This window comes from Nannospalax galili, unplaced genomic scaffold (genome assembly GCF_000622305.1).
Source record: "Nannospalax galili isolate Female #2095 unplaced genomic scaffold, S.galili_v1.0 scaffold159, whole genome shotgun sequence".
NCBI lineage: Eukaryota > Metazoa > Chordata > Mammalia > Rodentia > Spalacidae > Nannospalax > Nannospalax galili.
The window spans coordinates 287,422-301,913 of record NW_008343239.1 but is presented as its reverse complement, the minus strand read 5'-3'; the positions used below and the strand labels follow the sequence as shown (position 1 = coordinate 301,913).

The window sequence follows — 14,492 nt, the reverse complement described above, 5'->3', positions numbered from 1 at the left end:
TGAAGAAGGTGTTAGATCCTCTGGAACCGAAGTTACAGGCAGTGGTTTAGATCCTCTGGAAGAGCAGCAAATGCTCTTAACTGCTGAGCCATCTCTCTAGCCCCTTCTGGCCCTTTTCCCTGTGGACCAGGCTGGCCTCAATCTCACAGAGATCTACCTGCCTCTGCCTCCCAACTGCTGTGATTAAAGGCATGTGCCACCATACCTGACCTTGCAAATTTTGTTTTTCAAGAAGCCTTCTTCCCACCTCCAGAGCAATCTTCTACAGGGGAACATGGGTCCTTCTGCAGAGTAGTTTAAAAAAGCTCAGGGGCCTGTGGACACACATTTACGCACTCCCCACATAGGAAAGGGGCATCCCAGGAAGGGCCTGGGCACAGTACATGAACTGACAAACTTACAGGAAGAGGGCTGTTTCCCTCCTTGTTCCAGGGTGACATGGAGTCCAATGGGAAATACATCACCAAGTCCGGTGTCCGTGTGGACCACCAAACGGGCCCAATTGTGTGGGGAGAGCCAGGGACCAATGGCCAGCATGCATTCTACCAGCTCATCCACCAAGGTAGGGTGTATACAACCTGAGCAGGGGTGCTGGGGAGGATGAAGACCTCCCACTCCGGGCAGTGCTTTCCTTTAGGCCACATGGGTGGCTCCCGTGGGTTGGGGTTGTGTGGATGACCATTGTGCCCTTCACAGGTACCAAGATGATACCTTGTGACTTCCTCATCCCTGTTCAGACCCAGCACCCTATACGGAAAGGTTTGCATCACAAGGTAAGACCCCTATGTGGACCCTCCTCAATGCTTCTCAGGATCAGGTACGCCTAGGTGCCCCCACCCAAAGCTTTGCTCTGCTCAGTAGTTATTCTAGTTTCTGTCATGGCAGGTGACCAGAAAGTTAGTGCCTTAAAACAGCACCATCTTTATCCCAGCACTCAGGAGGCAGAGGCATGCGGGTTTCTGGGAGTACCATGCCAACCAGTGTTGTATAAAAACAAAACAAAGCACTATCTATTGTCTCAGTTTCCAAAGTTAGAAGTCTAGCAGTCCCTGGTCGGGCCCCTGCCTAGTAAAGATTCATGGGCTATGAACGTGTCAACCAGACTACATTCTTCTCTGGGAGATAAGAAATGCTTGTTGGGTTTCTGGCAGAAAGCACTTGCCTGTGGAGGATCAAGGTATTGGTCTTCACTGGCGGCAAGGAAGGGTCTTTTTCATAGCCTGAGCTAGCTTCAAATTTGTGATCCTTCTGCTTCAGCTTCCGGAGTTCAGGGATTATAGGCATGTGTCACCACGCTCAGCTTAGGGGGTTGAATTCTGCATCTTCCTTCTCTGTAATTCTGTGATCCAGAGCTTTTGGCTTGATTCAGTTAGAAAAGAAGTGATGCCTCTCCCCCGCTTCAGGTTTCAAAAGATAAATGTTGACCGTCATTAGCAGAACCCTGGCAAGGACTACATACATTTCCTTTAGGAAGCTTGGCATGGTGGCACACACCTGTAATCCCAGCTATTCAAGAGAGTGAGGCAGGAAACTTACCAATTCAGGGCCAACCTGTGTAGCTGAGCAAGAAGCTATCTCAAGATCTCAAAAAGATAGGCATGTAGCTCAATGGTAAGGCACTTACCCAGTATGCAGAGGCCCTGGGTTTCATTCCCAGTAATACCTCTCTTAATAGAAGAAACAGTTCGGCTTGTTACCTACCCTCTATTGTCGTCAGGTGTGCCCTCGGGTCCTCCTTTACTCTGAGTGAATGGACCGTGCTGGGACTGACCCCACCTGAGAAGTGCTGGGTCGTGGCAGCATCCCTCTGCTGTCCCTCTGCAGTATCTGCTAGTGTAACTTGGTATCTCTTGTCAGATCCTCCTGGCCAACTTCCTAGCCCAGACTGAGGCCCTGATGAAGGGGAAAACAGCCGAGGAGGCCCGGAAGGAGCTCCAGGCTGCTGGAAAGAGCCCAGAGGATCTTGAGAAACTTTTGCCACACAAGGTCAGCTCTGCGACATCAGCTTTGGGGCTGCATGCAGGAAATGAAGGGATGAAATTGAAGGGCCAAGGCACAGGCATGGCTCCTGGTATGGCTGGATCGTCTTGTACAGTGTGAGGGTCTGTCTAAACAGACTCAAATATCCTATCCTCAGGCAGGGTGTCCTTCCTCTCTAACAGCTTGGGGATCAGAATTAACCTGGGAATAATTTTGTTTCCTGAAGGTCTTTGAAGGAAATCGCCCAACCAACTCTATTGTGTTCACTAAGCTCACACCATTCATACTTGGAGCCTTGATTGGTAAGTGGGTAGTGGGAGGGACTAGCTTGGGGGTCAGTTGGACAGGGCATGGGGGACCCTAACAGGCACTGTCTGCCACCTCTACAGCCCTCTACGAGCACAAGATCTTCGTTCAGGGCGTCATCTGGGACATCAACAGCTTCGACCAGTGGGGGTGAGTAGCTGGCAAGGAAAGGTGAGGGTGTCTGGGCTGACTGAGAGTCTCACTAATTGTGCCGGCGCCTTCTGCTCATCCCCTTCTTCTACCCTTCCTGGCAGAGTGGAGCTGGGGAAGCAGCTGGCTAAGAAAATCGAGCCTGAGCTTGAGGGCAGCGCTGCAGTGACCTCCCATGATTCTTCCACCAATGGGCTGATCAGCTTCATCAAGCAACAACGGGATGCCAAAGCAGAATAAGCTTCGCTACAGTCCCTATCGATGGGTCCTCCTTGACCCTCTTCACTGGTCTGCACTGCATGGTCCTGCCCCTTCCTGCCCAGAACATCGTCCAGTCATGGGCTTGGACCACAAGCCTTTTGGGAACTGATCTGGAATTGGCACCCACCCCTTCCATGTGTGCACCCTTCCTGTGTGACAACCAGCTGACGTGCTTCGGTGCATCTGACCTAAGCTCACATGGTTTGCATCCAGCTAGAATAAAGATGCCACAGAGGAGGCATGGCTCAGCTTCTTACTGCTTCCTGAGGTGGCACTTGACAGGGTTGGTGTCCAGTGTTGGTGTTCCCTGGTTGCCCTTGAGTAAGTGCTGAGCAGCTCCAGAGCAGAGGGTGGTTCCTTAAGAAACAGGGACAGAGAACTGCAAAACAGTTATGGTCAGGAGGGCAGCTTAGCCCCCAATCAGATTCCTTCTCACCGCCTTCCCTCCTCATTGCAAAACTTGCCTGCTTCTGTTTGCTTTGAGACAGGGTCTCACTATCTAGCCCTGGCAGGCCTGGAACTTGCTGTATAGCCCAGGCTGGATTCAAATACAGATCCACCTGCCTCTGCCTCCAGAGTTTTGGGATTAAAGGTCTGTGCCACCATGTCTGGGTTTTTATTTTTTTGTTTTTAATTACATTTATTTATGTATTTATTTTGTGGGAGGTCACTTTAAAGAGTCACTTTTCTTTGTGTTTTGAGACAGGGTCTCCCTGTAGCCCCAGCTGGCCTGAAATTCTCTCTGTAGACCAAGCTGGCCTTGAACTCAGAGATCCACCTGCCTCTGTCTCCTTAGTACTGGAATTAAAGGCACGTGCCACCATAACTGGGCCCTATTAGCTAGTTTTTAAAACCACAGGTTACATTATTTTAGGTAATTCTTGGCCAACAACATGAAGGGTTGTCACCGTATTCTGGCCAGATGCTTAGGTAATTCTTCTCTTTTATCTTTTTTTTTTTTTTTTTAATATTATATATATATATGAATGGTTTTTGCATGCATGTAAGTACACCTGTGTCATGCAGTACCCACAGAGGCCAGAAGAGGACATCAGATCCTTTGGAACTGGAGTTACAGATGGCTATTAGCTGACATGTGGGTACTAGGAACTGAACCTGGGTCATCTGCAAGAACAGCCAATGCTTTTAACCACTGAGCCATCTCTCCAGCCCCTCCTCCCCGTTATCTTCTTAAAATAATAAATAGTATTTTGGGGGTTGGGCTATAGCTCATTTAATAAGAGTGCTTGCCTAGTATGCATGAGGCCCTGGATTTGATTCCCTGGCATCACATAAACCAGGTGTGCTGCATACCTGTCATCCTAGCACTCAGCACTTTAGAGTCAGAAGGATTAGGAGTTCAAGGTTATCCTTGGCTACATAAAAGAGTTCCAAGTCAACCTGGGCTTTAGAGTCAAAAGATATGAAGTGGCAGGGACCCTGACTGACACCAGTTTGGCTTCATATGAGGGACTTCATCAAGACCATGTGCTCTAGGCCACCTGCCAGATCCTGTGTCTTCCTGTGTTAGGAGAAACCACATCAGTTATCACATATCCTTTGGCTATTCAGAAGTCAAGAAATACTACTTGGAGCTGGGCGTAGTGGCGCATGCCTTTAATCCCAGCACTCGGGAGGCAGATGCAGGTGGATCTCTGTGAGTTCAAGGCCAGCCTGGTCTGCAAAGTGAGTTCCAGGACAGCTGGGGCTACAGAGAGACCCTGTCTCAAAAAGACAAAAAAAAAACTTGGGAACGATAATATAGCTGGGTGTCAGTAATGTCACCACTGTGTCCTGGGCATCGGATGTCTGAGCAGATGAGTTTTCAGTGTGAGGCTGAGCAAGCAGTCTTCAACATCATTCTGTACTTCCTTCAGTGCTAATTGTGGGCCAGTGAGGTGGCTCCGTGGATAAAAACACTGCACAAGCCTGCTCATCTGGGTTGAGCCATGGAACCCATGGAAGGAGAGAACTGACTCCACACTCTGACCTTCACATAATTATAAAATGTAAATTGTATCACAAGGCCAGCCTGGGCTGATGAGCAAGTTCCAGGTTTGCCTGGCTAAACAGGGAAAATTATCTCAAAACAAGGGGAGGTATAAGTGGTAGAGGGGGTCAGATAGAGCTCAATGAAGCTTGCATTCAGTCTCCAACACACAGGCACTATTAGGAGGCGATATTCAGGAGAGGCCAGCAACTGTAGGAGGTGGTCTTGGCCTTATGTTTGAATTGCAACATCTAAAGGCTCTTGTGTTAAAGGCTTGGTTCCCAGCAGGTGGCGCTATTGGGAGGTGGTAGAAAACCAGGAGGTGAGGACTTTCTGGAGAAGAACGTCTTGGGGTGACTGAAGAGAAGATTTTGTTGCTAGCTCTTCGTTCTCTGCTTCCTGCTTGCAGGTGCTGTGGAAGGTGTCTTTTCTCTGACACCCTCCACCACCAGCATGTTCTCAGCTGTTCTAGTTTGATTTCTGTTGCTCTGATAAAACAGTGACCAAAAGCAATAAGGTTACAGTCCATGATTGAGGGAAGTCAGGGCAGGAACCAGGGAGGAATGCAGCTTGCTGCCCTGCTCACTTGACTCATGCTTTAGATTTTTTTTTTTTTTGAGACGGGGTCTCCCTGTAGCCCCAGCAGGCCTGGAACCCACTATGTAGACCTCGCTGGCCTTGAATTCAGAGATCCACCTGTCTCTGCCTCCCACGTACTGAGATTATAGCTTTTTTTTTTTAAGATTTATTTTTATTATTTTTAATTATGTGTGAGTATGAGTGCAGGTACCTGTAGAATCCAGGATGTGTTGGATCCCTGGAGCTGTAGTTACAGGTAGTTGCTGGTTGCCTGATGTGGATGCCAGGAACTGAGCTTGGGTCCGCTACAAGAGCAGTAAGTGCTCTTAACCAATGAGCAGTAAGTCATCTTTCTAAGCCCTTAGATAGCTTTTGTTTTGTTTTGTTTGAGCAGGGTCTCCTTATAGCCCCCAGCTAGCTTGGAACTGTCCATGTAGACCAGGCTGATCTTGATCTCACAGAGATCCACCAACCTGCCTCTGCCTCCCAAGAGCTGGGATTAAAGGGATGCACTACCATGACTGGCACTAGAATTAAAAAAAAAAAAAATTATGTGTATGTATTGCCTGCATGTGTGTAAGTGCACCCATATCATGCAGTGCCCTCAGAGGTCAGAAAAGGGCATTGGATCCCTTGGAACTGGAGTTATGGACAGTTGTTAGCTACCATGTGGGGGGCTGGGAATCGAATCTGGGTCTTTTGCAAGAGTAGCCAGTGCTCTTAACCACTGAGCAATCTGTCCAGCCCCACATTTTTTTTTTATACATCCCAGGACCACCTGCTTGAGGAATAGTGCTCTCCATAGCTGGCTGGGCCCTCCTATATAAATTAATAATGAAGACAGTCCCTCTCAGACATGCCCACTGACCAACCTCATGTAAACAGTTCCTTGATTTTTTCGGATGACTCTAGGCTGTCAAGTTAACAAGCTAACTAGGACATCAGCCCACCATGGGCAGAAACCATAAGCCAAAATCTTTCCTCCATTAAGTTATTTTTTCATAGTGATTGATAAACACTGGGTTAGCAAAATAAGAATTTTGAAAACTACTTTAAAAAAAAATTACTTTGCTTGGTGTGGTGGTGCACGCCTTTAATCCCAGCACTTGGGAGGCAGAAGCAGGTGGATCTCTGAGTTCAAGGTCAGCCTGGTCTACATAGTTCCAGGGCAGCTGAGGCTGCAGGAAGACCTTGTCTCAAGAAGACAATATATATATATATATTTCCATGTGTATGAGTGCATGTATGTAAGTGTACACCTGTGTCATTCAATGTCCGTGGAGGTCAGAAGATGGTGTCAGATCCCTGGAACTGGAGTTATGGACGGTTGTTAGCCACTTATGGGTACTGAGAACCAAACCCCAGTCCTCTGGAAGAGCAGCCAATACTCTTAACCACTGAGCCATCTCTCCAGCCCAATGAAGCCTACTTGTAAGAATTTTAAAACACATCTTGGGAAATACTAGCTGAAATAAAACATCTGTGAAGTCGTCCAAATTCACTGGTTAGACCTTAAGTGAACGTGGTCGGAATTCACAGAGCCTTTTAAAGCTTTGGCAGAATGAAAAAGAACCGAGGCAAGGGACTGGTTTCATTTCTCAACTGATGATGCCTACATTTTTCATTTTTAAACCCTTTCTGCAGGACTACTTCATAGAAGATGTGTAATTCTATCGCAGGACATCAGACGGCACATAAAATCTGAAGTTTCTGGGATTCCCAGCTTAGGGCCCAGGCAGAGATCTGAGAAGCAGCAGAACCGGGTCAGAGGCTTTAAAGCAAACCACCAGAACCGGTCTGGTAGAGGGGCCTGGTGGTGTAAGCAGAGCGCTCAGCCTCTCGGCCACCGTAGCTGCTGTGATCACGTGGGAGCCTGATTGTCATGGCGGCGGCCGTCCGGAAGCCGGTGCTGCTTGGACTTCGGGACGCGGCGGTGCCGGGCCGTCCCACGGGGCCCGGAGCGTGGACCGCGAGTAAGCTGGGCGGCCTCCCGGTGAGCACGGCCGCGGGTGGAGGCCGGGGGTTCGGGGGGAGAGGGACGAGGCCCGGTAGGCGCGGGGGTCTGACTCCGCTCCCGCCCTCAGGACGCCCTGCCCGGCGTGGCGGCGCCTAGGCCGCGGTGTGCGCGCTGTGCGCAGCCGCTCGCGCTCGTCGTGCAGGTGTACTGCCCGCTGGAGGGCTCCGCGTTCCACCGGCTTCTGCACGTATTCGCTTGCGCCCACTCGGGCTGCAGCGACGGCGGGACAAGCAGGTAGGCTGGGACGGCCCGGAGCCGGCTAGCTAGGCTTGACGGCGGGAGCGGAGCCGGGGCTGGGAGTCGGGGCTGGAGCCCTCACGGCCATCTGTCTTCGCCCTGAAGGTGGAAAGTGTTCCGCTCCCAGTGTCTGCCAGTGCTAGAGAAAGAGGCTCGGGATGCGCAGGTAACGCGGTTGTACCCGGCATGGAGGAGTGTTCTGCAATTTGAGCATCGTTTTCAGAACGTCATTTTACTTTGTTCTTCAGTTAGTCCCACCTCCTCCTCCTCATTCCTCCCTCCCTTCTCTCTCTTTCCTCCCTCTCTTCTCTGTTCCCTCCTCTGTCTGCCTATAGGGTCACCACACCTGATTTAAGACAAAATTTTAAAACCACGTTCTTTAAACTTCAATGGAATGAATTTTACTCTTTTAGAACCATAGCATTCTATTTTTTTTTTTTTTTTTTTTTTTTTTTAGACAAGGTCTCCCTGTAGCCCCAGCTGTCCTGGAACTCACTATGTAGACCAGGCTGGCCTTGAACTCACAGAGATCCGCCTGCCTCAGTCTCCCGAGTGCTGGGACTACAGGCGTGCATCACCACGCCCAGTGCATTCTATTTTCTTAATGTCTTGTGACTTCTAGTTTTCACTTCAGATACATAGTTTACTGATTATCTTATTTGGAAAAATAGAGGGGGTGAAGTCCAGCAAAGGCAATACAGTCGAGCACAGACCTGTAATCCCAGCTACTCAGAAGCCTAAGGCAGAAATATCCCAAGTTCAAGGCCTGGCTAAGCTACAGAGTGAGTTCAAAGCTTTAGCTGCTTAGTGACCTGACTCAAAAAGTAAAAGTTGATGGACTGGGGAAAAGGCTCAGGGGGTGAAGGTGCTTGCTGCCAAACCTGACAACCTGAGTTCCATCCCTGGCACCTACCTACATGGTGGAAGGAAAGAACAGACTTCGGCAAGTTGTCTCTTACCTCCACACACATGCATACACACACAATGAATTTCAAAATCGGTCTGGTGTGGTGGAGCACGCCCTTGATCCCAGCACTTGGGAGACAGAGGCAGGCAGATCCCTGTGAGTTCAAGGCCAGCCTGGTCTACATAGGGAGTTCCAGGACAGCTGGGGCTACAGGGAGACCCTGTCTCAAAAAGACCCCCCCCCAAAAAAATTTCAAAATCTCAATGTGGCGGTGCAGACCTGTAATCCAATACTCAGGAGACAGAGGCAGGAGGAGAAACATAAGATTGGAATTAGCTTGGACTACACAGTGAAACCTTGTCTCAAAAAACTAAAAACAAGGCTGGGCATGGTGGCACACGCTTTTAATCCCAGCACTTGGGAGGCAGAGGCAGGTGGATCTCTGTGAGTTCAAGGCCAGCCTGGTCTACATAGTGAGTTCCAGGACAGCTGAGGCTACAGGGAGACCCTGTCTCAAAAAGAAAAACAACAACAACAACAAAAAAAAAACTAAAAACAAAAATTAGAAAGAGGGCTAAGGATAGAGCTCAGTGTAGGAATTGCTTGCTTACAATTCCTGAGGCCCTGGATTCAGTTCCTAGCACAGAAGTTTTAAAAAAAAAAAAAACTGAGCTAAGTACATTGGCCCACACCTGTAATTCCAGCAGCTGGGAGGCTGAAGCAGGAGGAGCAATACAAGTTTGAAGCCAGCCTGGTTTATAGTGAATTAAATGCCATCTTAGAGTACAGTGAGACCCTTTGTTTAAAAGACTTTACTGGTGAAACACTCCTTTAGTCCCAGCACTCAGGAGGCAGAGGCAGGTGGATCTCTGTGAGGTCAAAGCCAGCCTGGTCTACATAGTGAGTTCCAGGTCAGGTGGGGTAAAAGAAACCGTGTCTCAAAAAGACCAAAAAACAAAAAGACTACTGGGGCTGGAGAGATGGCTCAGCAGTTAAGAGCACTGGCAACCCAGGTTGTTTCTAACACCCATATAGTTGACACAACAGCCTGTAACACCAACCAGTTCTAGGGGAATCCAACACCATCTTCTGGCCTCCCTGAATACCAAGGATACATGTGGTACACATATATACATACAGGCAAAACACTCATACACATGAAATAAAATAAATCTTAAAAAAAAAAGTAGATAAGCGATCTTGGCCCCCTCCCCCAAAAAAACAGTGACAGAGGAGATCTTGAGGAGGATTCCCCAAATCAACCTCTGTCTTCCACACACGCACACACATTTCTCCCAAACACATGTGAACACACACGAACACATGAAAAGAAGAAAAAAGACTAGTAAGCACAAGGCCAGGGATTCAGATCTTCAGAGGAGTCAGTCTGGGGAGTTGGTAAGTGAAGAACAAATTCAGCCCCTCTTTGTCTCTAAATTTCTCTTTTATCCATACACAAAATGTTTAATATGTGCCAGGCATAGTACAGGAAATAAAAAGAAATATGATGCTCTTGGCCCTTGTTTTCAGGGTTCAATTGCAGATGGTAGAGAAACAGTTCGACTCTTTGAAGCTAAGACAGATGTTATTTTTTTTTAGCTAGCTAATTTGGTAGCCTGGGGGAGGTGATTCCATGAATGAACATCTCAGAGTTCAGCCCTTCCTCCAGGCCATCTCCTACAATCAGGAAGCTTGGAGTAGTCTGGTGAATGGAGTCACCCTGTCACAGAACTGGTGGCAGTCTATCTCCTTGCTCTATTTTCAGAGAGAAACTTCCTTTGGCTTGGGTTCATTCATTTCTCTCAAGGTTTGTTTTTGTTTTTGTTTTTTGAGATAGGATCTCCCTTTGTAACACAGGCTGACTTAGAACTCTGTAGCCCAGGCTGACCTCAGTCTGTATGAAGCCCAATAGAAAGATCGTGGAGCAGGTGGTTGAAGAAACCTTGTTCTGCATCTGCCACACTGGCCTGAAGATAGTATTAAATCCTCCAATGTGCTTTGAGTGGGTAAGAGTCCAGAAGTTGAATTAAGTGCACTGGAGAGGAAGGGGCTGGTATGCAGGCCCCCTGGGGAAGGTACAAGGAGGGGCTGTTGAAGCCAAAGGCTTCGGTAAAGTCATCTAAGTGTGTTTGGTTCGTATTGGATATTCTTCTAGAAACAGGAAAATGGCCTTGCAGCTGAGAACTGGTGTGAAGGTGCAGGTGACTGGGGAAGTGACAGTGAGGAGGCGCCTTGGCCGCCACTCACCTCAGATTTGGGAAACAATTCTCATGGTGCCAAAGCTGTAGACTGGACTTCGCAGCTCCAAGCCCTCCGCCTGCAGGACACTGGCCTGGGTGCTGTTGACCCTGCCCCTCCCGGGGAAGGCCTGTCCCTCCCTTCTGCAGTGCCGCAGTTCCAGCCCTTCTACATCTGTGTTGCTGATGAGGATGATTATGGAGACTTTGTGGGCCTAGATCATGCCCAGAGACTTCTGCAGGATTACCAGCAGAGAGAAGGGGTCTGCATGGAGCAGCTGCTTTCCCAGAGGTGAGAACTTGCTGCAAGGTTGAGAGGGGGTGTGGTCAGGAAGCTGCTACAGTGGCTATTGTTTCTCCTGATACCTGGCCAGAGTTCTAGAGAGAATGTGTGTGATAGGTCCATTATACTTCTCTTGAATGAGAAAAGGAGGCTCAGACCCTGGATCTCTCTGTTAGCCAGCTGCATTAACTTGCAAACATGCAGCTCTCTTAGGTGCCCTCCAGAAAATGAGCCAAGATGAGCAGTGGTTTCTGCTTGCTGCTTTCTGTTTTGTTTGGAGGTGATAGGATCGAGTGTTAGGCAAGTGCTTTACTACTGAGCCAAATTTCCAGCCCCTGTTCTATTTTGTTATTATTACTATTTTGTTTGTTTGTTTATTTATTTATTTATTTATTTGGTCTTTTTGAGACAGGGTCTCTCTGTAGCTCCAGCTGTCCTGGAACTCACCATGTAGACCAGGCTGGCCTTGAACTCACAGAGATCCACCTGCCTCTGCCTCCCAAGTGCTGGGACTACAGGCGTGCGCCACCACGCCCGGCAACTATTTTTATTTTATAAGTGTATTGCCTGCATGTTTGTAAGTGCACCTGTGTTGTGCAGTGCCTTCAGAGGTCAGAAGAGGACGTCGGATCCCCTGGAACTGGAGTTGTGGATGGTTGTTAGCTGTCATGTGGGTGCAGGGAACTGAACCCGGGTCCTCTGCAAGAGCAGCCAGTGCTCTTAACTGCTCAGCATCTCTCTAGCCCCTACATTTATGTGTGTGTGCCTGTGTACATGCATGTCTGGTGCACATGTGGAGGTCAGAGGACATCTTGTGGGAACGTGCTCTTTTTCCACCATGTGCATTCTGGGGATTGAACTCAGGTCATTAGGCTTAGTGGCAAGTGCCTTTACCTGCTGAGCCACCTCAGAGGCCTTGTTCTGTTTTTGAGATAGGGTCTCATGTAGCTCAGACTGGCCTCAAACTCTCTTTGTAGCCTCAGATGACTTTGAACTTCTGATCCTGCCTCCACCTTCTGAGTGCAGAAATTTCAAGTGTGTGCCACCATGTTAAGTTTTATATAGGGCTGGGGAGTGAACCCAGAGCTTCATGATGCCAGGCAAGCACTCTACCAGCTGAGCTATATCTCTTCTGTTTTTATTTTTATTATTTTAAATTTTTAAATGAATGATTAGTGTCTGTGTGTGTGTGTGTCTCTGTGTGTGTGTATTACACATGCATGCCATGGTGTATGTGTGGAGTTCAGAGGATGATTTTTGGGAGTCTGTTTTCTTCCACTCTAGATTTTAGGGATTGAACTCAGGTCTTCAGGATTGGCAGAAAGTGCCTTTACGTGCTGAGCTGTCTTAAAGCCCTCTTTTCTGTTTTTAAATGTCTTTAAAGCAGAGGTGGGTCAGTTAGAAAAATGCTATTTGTGTATTGACTCCAGAACTGACCCAGGGTCTGAGACCATTTCAGATTCTCAGTTCTCACTTATAAAATGGGAATGATAGCTATCTGTCTTCTATTTTTATGAGATGATTTGGAGAGTCAAATGAGAGAAAGCTCTAGAAAGACTTTATAAACCAAAGCACTAAAAAAATAAGAATGTTCATTGTTGCTACTGGACTCACAGAAGTAAAGCAGGATTTTTGTAGCGGTGATGTGCTCTCCACGAGAGCTGCTGCACTCGCGGGCTTTTTTCAGATAGTGTTCAAGGAGAGAGCTTGACAATGCTGTGTGGCTGTGTGCAGTTGTAATCCTAGCACTCTGAATGCTGAGGCAGGATTACAAGTTTGATACCTGCCTGGGCTATGTGCAAGACCCTGTTTCAAAAATAAACACAGAGAAGGCTAGAGAGATGGATTACTGGTTAGGAGCACTGACTGCTCTTGCAGAGGAACCGGGTTCGATTCCCAGCACCCACTTGGTGGCTACGAACTGTCCTTAACTCCAGTTCCAGGGAAATCCAAAGACCTTTTCTGACACATGGCATTAGACCACACGGGTGGTGACAGGGGTGCCCTCACATACACACAGACAATACATTCATACACGTAAAATAAAAATAATAAATAAAATATTTTAAAAAATAAATAAATAGGCTGGTCGTGGTGGAGCACACATTTAATCCAGCACTTGGGAGGCAGAGGCAGGTAGATCTTTGTGAGTTCAAGGCCAACCTAGTCTACATAGTAAGTTCCAGGACAGCTGGGGCTACAGGGAGACCCTGTCTCAAAAAGACAAAAAATAAATAAGTAAATAAATATAGAGAAAAAACCCTTTTTGGAATTTCATACATTTTTTAAAAAAAATAAGGGCTGGAGAGATGGCTCAGTGGTTAAGAACATTGGTTGTTCTTGTAGAAGACCCAGGTTCGAATCCCAGCACCCACATGGCAGCTAACAACTGTCCATAACTCCAATTCCAGGGGATCCAATGCCTCTTCTGTCCTCCACAGGCATTGTACAACATGGGTGCACTTACCTACATGCAGGCAATATACTCATACACATAAAATAAAAAATAAGCATAGAGAAAAAAATCATCTTGTTTCCTCTTGGAAACACCCAAATCTAATCTCACGGTTTCTACTTCTCTTCAGTTCTACTAACAGTGATGAAAAATACGAGAAGACCCAAATGAACAGTGGAGATCAGATGTTTCACAAATTCATGAAGAGAATTGCTGCTTGTCAGGAACAGATTTTGAGGTAAAGAAAGCATGTTCTATTATAGTTTACAAGTAATGCAAGTAACTTATAGTCCCAGTTATTCCAGACTGAAGCAGATTACTTGAGGCCAGCCTAAACAACAGAACAAGACACTACTTTAAAAATTTTTATCTTTATTATTTGTGTGTTTGTACATGTGTCTGTAGAGTCCAGAAGAGAGTGTCAGATCCTCTGGAACTGGACACAGGTAGTTGTGAGCTGCCATGTCAGTGCTGGAACCAAACTAGGGTCTTCTGCAAGAGCCACAGTCACTCTTAACCACTGAGCCATCCCTCTTGCCCATGAGACACTGTTTTTAAAAAGCAACACTGATGGGGGCTGGTGACATGGCTTAGCAGGTAAAGGTACTTGCCACCAAGTCTGATGGTCTGAGTTTGATCCCTGAGACCCATATAGTGAAAGAAGAGAATTAGCTCCTTCAAGTTGTCTTCTGACCTCCACGTGTGTACTGTGTCACTTGTGTGTGCACATGCAAATACACATGCAGGCACATGTACTAAATGAATTAAAAGTAAAGAAATAGGGGTTGGAGAGATGGCTCAGCAGTTAAGAGCACTGGCTTCTCTTGCAGAGGACCCAGGTTTTGTCCCAGCACCCACAAAGTAGCTAAAAATTGTTGGTAACTCCGGTTTGAGAGGATCCGATACCCTCTTCTGATCTCCACAGGCATTGCATGACATGTATGCATTAACATACATGTAGGCAATACAATCACATGTCTAAAATAAAAATAATAAAATATTTTTTAGAAGTAAAGAAATAATGCATGTTAGTTTGGAAAACAGGAAGTATAATGATAAACCAAAACCTTCAACAGTCTTCAACACACAG

At 47.3% G+C, this 14,492-nt stretch overlaps 2 protein-coding genes across 3 annotated transcripts in view; both read left to right on the top strand.

Moving 5' to 3' along the window:
- Positions 1 to 2,935, top strand: part of Gpi (glucose-6-phosphate isomerase) — a 32,002-nt gene extending 29,067 nt beyond the window's left edge. The window contains exons 13-18 of the mRNA XM_008839441.3: positions 433 to 562; positions 697 to 773; positions 1,858 to 1,986; positions 2,207 to 2,282; positions 2,370 to 2,436; positions 2,541 to 2,935. Coding sequence (XP_008837663.1) covers positions 433 to 562; positions 697 to 773; positions 1,858 to 1,986; positions 2,207 to 2,282; positions 2,370 to 2,436; positions 2,541 to 2,676 — 615 coding nt within the window. The 3' untranslated portion in view covers positions 2,677 to 2,935. The remainder of the gene's footprint in view (positions 1 to 432; positions 563 to 696; positions 774 to 1,857; positions 1,987 to 2,206; positions 2,283 to 2,369; positions 2,437 to 2,540) is intronic.
- Positions 2,936 to 7,109: 4,174 nt separating this feature from the next.
- The window catches only part of Pdcd2l (programmed cell death 2 like), a 14,910-nt gene continuing 7,527 nt past the window's right edge, over positions 7,110 to 14,492 (top strand). For both annotated transcript variants that reach the window (XM_008839475.2, XM_029566645.1), the window contains exons 1-5: positions 7,110 to 7,259; positions 7,351 to 7,517; positions 7,626 to 7,686; positions 10,583 to 10,956; positions 13,533 to 13,640. In XM_008839475.2, coding sequence (XP_008837697.1) covers positions 7,149 to 7,259; positions 7,351 to 7,517; positions 7,626 to 7,686; positions 10,583 to 10,956; positions 13,533 to 13,640 — 821 coding nt within the window. In that variant the 5' untranslated portion in view covers positions 7,110 to 7,148. The remainder of the gene's footprint in view (positions 7,260 to 7,350; positions 7,518 to 7,625; positions 7,687 to 10,582; positions 10,957 to 13,532; positions 13,641 to 14,492) is intronic.